General features: G+C 39.8%; 1 protein-coding gene across 1 annotated transcript in view; it reads left to right on the top strand.

The window, feature by feature from the left end:
* eif2s2 (eukaryotic translation initiation factor 2, subunit 2 beta) overlaps positions 1–10,682 on the top strand; it is a 31,093-nt gene extending 20,411 nt beyond the window's left edge. Inside the window, exons 7-9 of the mRNA XM_020521777.2 lie at positions 4,233–4,289; positions 8,527–8,612; positions 9,735–10,682. Coding sequence (XP_020377366.1) covers positions 4,233–4,289; positions 8,527–8,612; positions 9,735–9,910 — 319 coding nt within the window. The 3' untranslated portion in view covers positions 9,911–10,682. The remainder of the gene's footprint in view (positions 1–4,232; positions 4,290–8,526; positions 8,613–9,734) is intronic.

Genomic DNA, 10,682 nt, shown 5'->3' on the forward strand with positions numbered 1-10,682 from the left:
AGTAAAATGTCTGCAATTCACTCCTAAAGCAGTGCTGTTTAATTACACAAACTGTACATTTAACAAAAGGCAATGTTAAGACAAATATTTTTGTTCATCCCACAGCCTCTGTTGTGGGAACACCATACTAAACTTATTAATAGTGCCTGTTGTCCATGAGGGCCAAATAGACATGACAACAAGCACCAGTCCTGAGGAAACACCGGTAACATTTTGTACTGTCAACTTGAAATCATAGTTGACCTTTTTACATTTTGGGAAATGGAGACTGGTGACTCAGTTGGCAAGGAGGAGGCGCAGGGTGGTTCTTTAAAGTGCAGAATTTAAGTAAAATGTATTTGCCTTTCTAATGGGTTTTTCAAGACTGGAATCGGGCCCTGGAGAATGGACTAGTCAGACCATGTCTACTGAAAAGTCAAAGACTTTAAGGAGCCACAGAGTAATTAGTTCTGTGTCGGAGCTGCACGGCAGGTTTGTTGCCTTGGAGCTCTTGACTTCATAACTTCAGCTTTGTGACCTCAGTTTGAATTAGTAGCTGGCTGATCTCGCCCTTTTTTGCATTCCACTCTATATTTTGCTATTTGGATTGTGCCATTTGCCCTGTTGCTGTCAGGAACCTTGCCTCACCTTTCTTAAATGATAGAGTCCTTTCTGTACCTGTTCCTTTTTGGTGCTTTGATCCTGTAATGGCTCCTGTATTCATCTGATACCCTTCTTTGATTTTGTAACTAATAAAAGATGATGGAAGGATAGAGTTGCACAAACATGTAATGGCTCCAGAATGTTCTGTATGCTGTCTATACATTAAGTGAACCCTTGTGCCAATTTATATGGTTGTGATTCAACCAAGTGTATCTCATAAACTTCTATGATACAGCTGGAACTTTTTCTTAACCTGAGCAGAGCCTCTGCTTGACATGCTGAATCATACTGCTAGGTGTTACAATACAGAACTTTATTTTCTTTAAACTGTGCAGTTATTCTTTGTTCCTAAGATTCCAGTTTGTTAACAAAAGTTAAATTTCAGGTGGTGTCACTAGATTTAATTGGTTCAGGGAAAACAAATCTATGTTAGTTTTTTAATTTGGCCGCAAAGAAATTGCATTTGCATTTAAACAGTACCTCTCAGAGGCACAGAGACTCCCCAGAAAAAGCTCAGCAGCCAGGAAAGCACTTTAATGTTTAATCAGAGATAGTAAGAACTGCCGATGCTGGAGTCAGACAACAGTGTGGAGCTGGAGGAACGCAGCAGGCCAGGCAGCATCAGAGGAGCAGGAGAGTTGCTGTTTAGGGTCGGGACCCTTCGGGGGGGAAAAAAGGTTAGGGTTAGGGTCAACTTTCCTTAATGTTTAATCAGTTTTGCCACAGGCGAGCATGTCAGCCAATTCACAAACTGAAGATATTTTCTAATCAACTTGATGAGATATGTTATCACACCTTTTGGAGCAGGTCAGACTTGAACCCAGGCTTCCTGGCTCAGAGGTAGGGATGCTACCACTACTCCAGAAGATCCCTTCTAATTAACATGCTGTATAAATCCAAAGTTGGATTAAAACCCCTGCGATTGACAATGAACAATTGGGTTACTCGAGTATTTGTGGGTCTTGTGGGACGTACTGACTACTTGTTTGGATGAGTGTAGCTACAAGATTGCTCAAACTACCTGCCTGGTTTGTTTTTTATCTGTTCATGGGCAGTGGGTGTCACTGGCTGGGTATTGTCCTTTCCTAACTACCTTTGAACTGAAGGTTCTAGTTAGGGGATATTTCTGTGGGTCTGGGGTCACATGTAGGCCAGACCAGGTGGGGCAGCAGATTTCCTTTCCTAAAGGGCATTCGTGACCCAGATGGGTTTTTAGGACAGTTGACATGATCGCTGTTAGACTAGCTTTTTAATTCCAACTTTTTATTGATTTCACATTTCAACACGTTTGCCACAGTGGGATTCAAACCATGTTCCCAAGACATTAACCTGGGAGTGTGGACTGCTAGTCATGTAACATTAGCACTGCACCAGCTTCCCCTGTGGCACCACTTTCACAAGCTTGCAGTCGCTCCACCACCTCACTGAGGTGCAACATTTTTTCCATCTGCACAATGCACCACAGAATTTCACCAAGGCTCTTTTGACGTCTGCTTCCAAATTAATGTTCACTAGTATCTAGAACAAATGAGTGGCAGGTACATGGGAACACCAGCAGTACCTGTAAGTTCTCCTCTAAGCCATTCAGCATCCTGATTTGGAAGTATAAGATCATGTGAAATAGGAACAAGAGTAGGCCGTTCAGCCCCTCGAGGCTACTCTACCCTTCTGTAGGATAATGGCCGATCTGATTCTCCCCATATTCACTTTCCTATCTTTTCCCTATAATCCTTGATTCCCTTCTTGATCAAGGATCTGTCAAAATATGCACAAGGACTGTGCCTCCACAGCTGTCTGTGGCAAGGAGTTCCAAAGGTACTCAACCACCCGTGTGCCCTTTATTCTGAGACTATGCTCTCTGATCTTAGACTCTCCCAAGGACTTAGCCTGACAAGCCCCTTGGGAACGTTTTGATGAGATCCCCTCTCATTCTTCTAATCTCAGTGAGCAGAGTCCCAGCCTATTTAGACTTTGCTTATAAGACAATCCCTCCATTGCTGGGATCATCCCAGTGAGCTTCTCTGAACTGCTTCCAATAAAATGATATCTCTCTTTAAGTAAGGGGACCGAACTCCTCTCACCACAGATGTGTCACCAGGACCTTGTACAGTTTCACTAACAATTCAGTTGCAGTAAGACTTTTCTACTCTTGTACTCCTTTGAAATAAAGGCCAACATTCCATTAGCCTTCCTTATTACCTGCTGTGCCTGTCGGCTAGCTTTGTGTTTCATGCACAAGTACCCCCAAGTCCCATTATGTTGCAGTATTCTTCAGTTTGTGTCCATTTAAATAATGCTGTTGTTTTCCCTTCCAAAATGAAAAACTTCTCATTTCCCCACATTATACTCTCATTTGCCAACTACTTGCCTACTTATTTAATCTATCAATATCTCGCTGGGAGCTGTTTGTAACCTCTCCACAACTTGCCTTTCCACCTATACATCTCTGTTCCTTCAGTGTCACTGGTTCAAAATCCTGGAATTTCCTCCCTAATGGCATTGTGATCTACCAACAGCACATGGACTGCGGCTCAACCGCCACCTTCTCCTGGATAAGGTTCTGGCAATAAATACTGGCCCAGCCAATGACGCCCATATCTATGAATAAAAAGACTATATTTTCTTTTTGGAAAGTGGCATAAAACATCTTTTGTTCTCTGTTCTGTCAGATTCTTTTAAAATTATTCTGCTTAAACAGATTTACTTGCAGGCATTATTTGAGGCCATTATTTGAGGAGCTGAAGATGGTCTGTTATTAAAGATACAGGTATTAGTCCCAGGGTTACTTGTTCAAATTCCTTGTGAGCCTACGTCTCTAAGATATCATCAGCTCCTCTTGTTTAAATCAGAGTTTTCAAACAATTTCTATGGAAAGAGAACAGAGAATATTAATAGTTTTTGTACAGAACCCAACAATACTAGGAATGTTCAGATTTGATGGCAGTGATGGAACAGAGTCAGTATTTCAAATTCCAATGACTTTTTGTCAGGACAAATGAAATAACCAGTTTCTGATGAATAGTTATTGAACAGAAGTATTGGACCCTATTCTATTGATGTTAGAATGAAGCATTTCTGAAAAATACCAGTATCTGTAAAGCCCACCCCCCATCTTCCATTTTTAAAAAAAAATGTCTTGAATCCGTTGTTCATTTTTGATGCTTGTCTGGATAATCACCACTTGTTTCTCTGGTTATTTTAGAAGTTCTGTGTCTAATAAAAACAATGGGTCTACACTGGTGTTGTGTATGACATTCTGTAATATCATGTTGTAATATTCAGTTTTAAACCTGTTTGGTATATGTTAGCCTTGTTTTTAAAAGTATATTTGGCATTAATTACTGATGCAAGGAATGGCTTTTTAAAATATTTTGTCAAAATAGCCTCATTCTGATTGAGATGGATGGTAATTATCTTTGCAACAGACCTTTCAACTCAACTGGGAAGGTCTGGAAGACTTCATTGACTCTTAAAGAATGCATCATTACCTCAATAACTAAAGCATACATGGCTGTAGAGCTGTAACTTGCAAGTTTGTATTTGACATCAAAACAATTCTTTGATTTTTTTTTAAAATTTCCTGATCTTAGGCTACATCGTCAACCAAAGCATCTTCTGGCATTTCTGTTGGCTGAGTTGGGTACAAGGTAAGAAGGTGTTTTTTTTTTAAAAGAATTCTATAACTAAACTGTGTATAATGTGAGTTGAAACACTTCAGTTCTTTATGAAGGGTGGAAGAGTGTTGGGAGGGTTTGTTAGGGGAACAAAGAGGGGAAAGATAGGAATCCAAGTGGTCCCTCTGTTTTGATGTGATTGTGACAATGTCTGCTGAGCTGTTAAATTCATCGACCATAGACAAAATTCTGAAGTGCTCCAGTGCAACAGATTTTTGAGAAGAGAAGCAACAGAGAAGGAAATTTACATTAACAAGATACTTCTGCTCAATGGCATATAGAATGCAGAGAGCTTGCCTTGTGATGTCCTGATCCTTGAGTATGCATCTGCTTAACAATGAGAGAGAAAAATCTGTTGAAACTATAACATCTCTCAGCTGGCACACAAAGATACTGCCAATTTACACGCAAGGATCAAAATTTCTTTTTACTCTTCTAAACTTTCTTTTTCCTTTCCTAAACTTGTTTTTTTCCCTCAAGTTTTAATTGCTTCATTCACCAAACTTGCATACCTGTGGTAACAGGAATATCCTTTCTAGAAAAGTGGGATTGAGTTTTCAATGAGCTGGCTTGTGGCAGGGTGGGTGCAGTGTTCCACGTGCATTGCCTGGCATGCTGTTTGTGTACAAGGCATCCTGTTTCTATCTAAATGACTCTGAGATGTCGAGACTTGAACTGCTCAAGCAACCGGGTTGTGTCTTAATTTATTTCATCAGACTTTTTCCATTCAGCAGTGTGTATGCCAGCTGCTGAATCACCCTATCTGCTTGCAATTGAGGTATCATTCTTAGCCCCGCCCTGAAAATCACAGTTGAGCTCAGATACTGAGGAAACGGACCCAAATCACCAATATTCTATTGTGATAACGCACATTAATAATTTCATTTTTGGACACCTCTAGAGCATTTGTCCAAAATTATATTTCCTTATCCTGTCTCCCCATGCACCTATCAATCCATTCTTTGCTCTTCTGGATTGGTTCCCCAGTGACATTAAGAACAGAATTTGTCTGAAATTTCCTTGTAGCTTTGCCGTATTTTATCTTGCCACCACCACCAGTCGTGTATCTTTGAGAAATTATTCCTCTGCCTCATGTGGAGCTTCGACTCATCGTTGTAGGTTGACTGACATAACTCCGTGGTGTGGAAAAGTCTGCTTAAACCACTCCTGCTCCTAAACCCCTCAAATCCATTTCTTCACCTTCTTTAAATATTTCGGCTTTCCGAAATATTTACTTTGTCCTGGTATGTAATGCTAATCAGCTGAGTAGTTATCAACATCTTGAACTGTTATTTGATCAGTGCTTATGACTTTCCATGTCATCTACCTAATACATGCTGTTTCCCTTTTACTTGCTGCATGTGGTGTTTAACGTGTTACTTAGTTAAATGTTCTGATCTATGATGTCACCACCACCACAACTTTCAGGCACTGGCGTTCAGCAAAAAACATTGGTGTGTCGGACAAGTTGTGGCTCTGTAGTAAAGATGCCAATAACGTGCTAATATTTGTGAAGAATTTGAGATTTTTTTGTTTCTTGTTCACATGCAAAAACTATTGAGTTGAAGCTACAAATCCATCCCTTGTAATGCACTTATTCAGTTTCCTGCCTGACTCGGCAATCCCTCCTAACCAGGTGAAAGACGTTGAAACCCCATCCTCCCCTCCCACCTGATCAAGTAGTCTTAAGCATGGAGAGCTAATATAAGGAAATAATAGTGCTTTGAAAAATTTTGACACTTCTAAAGCAGCTAAGGTATGATGGCAATTGAAGCATGTAGAATCATCAAATGATTTCATCACAGATGCCATTCATGCATGCACCAGGTCTTTGGAAATATCTAATCTGCCCCTTTCCTCTGCTGTTTGTCCTTCTTGGTGTGATACAAATTTCTGCTTCAAGAATTTGTTTCCCTTTGGAAACGTGCCACGGAACTTGCTTCCACCACCCTTGCAGAAGTTGTCCTTGACTAACAATTTCCTGCCTAAGAGAAAAGGAAATTTCACCTTGTTTTGCCTCTGGTTCTTTTGCAAAGACCTGAAATCTGTGTTCTCTGGTTACCATCCTTTTGCCACTGTAGGCTGTGAGATCCGGCAAGATTAAGCAAACTGGGAGGAGATGTGCACGTGGATCATTAATGCTGTCATGGGCCATTGGGGTAATTGGTTTATTTGGTTTAACTTCTGTGCAATTTTTTGGCCGATTGTATGCCAAGTTAGGCCTATTCCAACATCACTTTAGTATTTGCAAAGTTGGCATGGTGGTATTGAAACCTAAACTAGTATGCTATTTTCTTTCAAATCACTTTGGAAAACCTGTTTTCCGTTGACTGGCTATTCGCTTGGAAAAGGGCTCATTAGAGTTTTGTGCCTGAGCTCTTAGCAACCTGCTGGCTGCGTTAAAGGAGTTGATGCCTGAGTTAGTTTCTGGTAGCATTTGCTTTGAGACCATGTGCACACCATCCTTTGGTAAAATCATTGCATTTGTTTTCTTTGTGAAAACCAAAGTATTATAAACAAATCAAAAAATACTTGCCAATAAAGCCAAAAAGTGGCTTTTAAATTTAATCAGGGTGATCAAAGGATTGGGATGGAATTTCACTAAACCAGCCTCCGAGCATACAAAAGGAATTAATTTGATGAGAGCATCAACTGTCTAGATATTTATTGACCTGTAAGGGCTTTGATTTTTTTTAAGAATATTCTGTAAATGCGAACTGTTGACAACTGCTTTGAATGTGATCGATTTGTAAAATAAACTTTTAACTGAGAATAATAGTGTCAGTCATGTAGCCGCAGCAATGAGTACAGTTTCAAGTCAGGATTTTGGGGTAAGCTCGTGACACTGTTTACCTACTTGTCACCTAACAGCCTTAGTGGTCCACTGCCATTTCTTTGGGAAATTTGGGAAAGGTAATTGAATAGCTTTTACATGTACCCTGGCAGAATTCAACGCAAGGCACCATCGCTGTCAGTAATGCAGTCTCAGTAAATAATACAAAATTGTTAATCAAATCTTGTCCATTTTAGGTAATAGGAAAAAGAATCAGATGGACGGAATTGTTCCTCCACAGCAAGTTGTTATGCATGGTCTGGAACCAGATTCAAGTGTAACTTTCTGAACAGAATAGGGAAATATTTTTGCCATGATTGCAGGCTTTAGAGTAGGAGAATGGGACTAATTAGATAACTATTTCAAAACATCCACCACGAGCAGGAAGGACAGAACATATTGTTTGCTTCTGTTTTCTGCATCATTTTCTGAGAAATGTGTGAAGGCACTTCACCTGCAACATTTATAAGCTCACCTTTCTTTCAGCACTGAAATAAGAGTGATCTACTTTTACATGTTGGTTGAGAAAGACTGATCAGAAGTCTTCCCCATTCTGAAAGTGTGGTCAGTCTTTTATGTTCAGCTATCAGACTAGGAAGACGTCTCAGTTTAATATCTCGATGACCTCCACATTCTTTCAGTAGTGTCTACTTTACCCTTTATAATATTTTGAGGCAAATCCAAATATATGTCTTAGCCCAACCATTTGAGGAAGTAGCGTGGAAGATTGATGGCAATGCAGTTGATGTAGTCTAGTCAGGATTTTGCCAAGCCCCATGTAACAGCGATTGATTTTTCTTTTTAAAATGCCATGTGAAATGGGGAATCTAGCAAGCTAGTCCTAAAATTGGCTCATTATTAGAAGGGTTGACTGGTACTTTTGCAACTGGAGGACTTGCTATTAAGACCCCTTCTTTTTGAGGTGTATGTTAATGATTTAGATGTAGATGTTTTGGGCATGACAAGCTTGTAGATGAGACAAATTGGCTGCGTGGTTGATACTGAGGATGGAAAGGTTATACTGCAGGAAGATATTGATGGATTGATCAGGTGGGCAGAAGAGTGGCAAATGAACTTCAATTGAGAAGTAAGGGCTGAGGCATTTAGGGAGATCAAACAAGGCAAGATAATTCATCATTAATGGGAGAACAGAGGTATTGAGGGAATGAGCACCTTGAAGATAGCAGGACAGGTTGATAAGGTTACCAACAAAGCATGTTGAATCCTTTTAACTGAGGAATACAAGAGCTCTCCTCTTGCAAATACTGCTGTATTTGAGACTCTGTCGGCCTTGTGCATCAAGCATTTGAAATATTTGTGACAAATTTAAATGCTAATATTTTACTTGACACTGAGCTTTTGTTTTCTTTTTAATAGTGGATCCATTGACGGCAACAATCAGCTTGTAATTAAAGGGAGGTTCCAGCAAAAACAAATAGAAAATGTATTAAGGAGATACATCAGTGAGTATCATGGATGTTCTAATTTATTCATATGGAGGCACAGAAATTGTTAGGAAACTGGGTTTTTTAAGGATAAATTATTGACCATCAGGAATGTAGATAGGGCTCTAGGGGGACTTCACTGAACTCTGTAAAATAAAAATCAATTGGAAAAAATGATTTTTATTAATTATATTTCCCTTCTAATTTCTCTGTTTTATTCCTCTTAATTTTCTGGTCTGGGTTCACCTCTCCCTCTGTTGTGCAAAGTAGTGTTGCAGTATTAGAGATGGGGTGATTGGCACTCTGTTATAGATGTACAATTTGACTTTTTTGAACAGCTATTAAGTTTGTTTCAAAGGTGATCTTAAAATATCCTGGTTTCTTTGCATTGCGTAATAGATTGGGCATCTAAGTGGCTTTTGTTTCTTTGGCCTTGCTGTCCCATTATCCTACAATCAAATATTTAAACAAAAATTAAAACAATTACAGATGCTGGAAATCTGAAACAAAAACAGAAATTGCTGGAGGAACTCAACAGGTCTGGTAGCAGCTGTAAACAGAGAAGCAGAGTTAATGATTTTAGTCCAGTCACCAGATTCTGATGAAGGGTCAAGGGACTCGAAATGTTAGCTTTGCTTCTCTGCTGCCAGGCCTGCTGAGTTCTTCCAGCACTTTCATTTGTACTACAGTCAAATGTTTGTTAGTCTTATTTATTTTGCTGTGTTTCAGTGATTCGTGGCTAGGCAATGTTGACACTTGCAACAAAAGCAGAAATTGCTTAATAAATTCAGTAAGTCTGGCAGTATCTGTGGAGAAAGAGCAGGGTTAACCTTTCCGGTCCAGTGATCCCTTGAAACCATTTTGAAGAAGGTCACTGGACCTGAAACATTAACTCTGCTTTCTGTGCATAGAAGCTGCCAAACTTGCTGTGTTTTTCCAGAAATTTCAGTTTCTGCTTTTGATTTCCAGTGTCCGCAGCTCTCCGTTTTTTTTTAACTTTTAATCTTTGACATTTAGGTTTGTTTGTCATCTAAAAAAACATATTAGAATTTTACTGCATTTCCTGTGAAATATTTTCTAACTTGCATTTGTATTTTTATCCTGTTCCCCCTCTTCCCTGCCGTTGCCATCCCATTGCAGAGGAGTACGTAACCTGCCATACCTGTCGATCGCCAGACACCATCTTGCAAAAGGACACACGGCTGTATTTCTTGCAGTGTGAAACTTGTCATTCTCGCTGCTCTGTGGCCAGCATCAAAACCGGCTTCCAGGCTGTTACTAGCAAGCGTGCACAGCTCCGTGCCAAAGCACATTAACCTAAACCTTAACCACTGGAGGGAACAGGAACTGGGAGTTTAATGTAATAGGACTGTTTTACCAAACAAGGGGTGGGTTTTAAGCAGATTAAAATACAACAATAAAATGCTGCTGACTCGGGAGGGTGGGGAGGAGGAAAATAAACTAATAGTGAGCATTGTTCTATGAAGTCCTCCTGAACCTCAGTGTATTGTAACAGTACTGTTGCACTGCTCTCTGTTCATATCTTGTCCAGTCTGCAGTATAAATGCAGGAAGAAAATTGCCTTTTATACCTTGTAGGCTGCTGGAAGTACAGCTCAATTTCCTGGAGCTTGGAAGTGATTCACTGAATGTTGTTTAAGTGTGCATAATTTCTTTTTGATTATACCTCACCCTGGCTGGTTATTTTCTGTCTGGCTACTGTATTGTTTTTTTAAACAGGGAGGGTGGGGAGGAGGGGAGATGACCAAATTACGCTAAATAAGTTTAGAAATTTATTAAACAAATTCCCTGAAAATATTTAAAATTGTGGACTTTTTAAATTGATTCCATCTTTAAGTTGAAATCTTTCTGATGCCAGGGTGAGGCCTGAGTTGCAAAGCATAATCTACGCTGATTTTTGCAGTGGCGTGGAAGGTTTATCCATATTTAGCCGCAGATTGGTTTGGAGGGGGTTTTAAAAACGTGACACCTTGTTGAACTGATTACAGGCTCTGGATTGTACATCATCCGGTGACAAGCGTGCAAGAAAAATATGTAATAAAATAGTAAAACTAGTGGTTAACAGCCA

This window comes from Rhincodon typus, chromosome 19 (assembly GCF_021869965.1).
Source record: "Rhincodon typus isolate 14 chromosome 19, sRhiTyp1.1, whole genome shotgun sequence".
Taxonomy (NCBI): Eukaryota; Metazoa; Chordata; class Chondrichthyes; order Orectolobiformes; family Rhincodontidae; genus Rhincodon; species Rhincodon typus.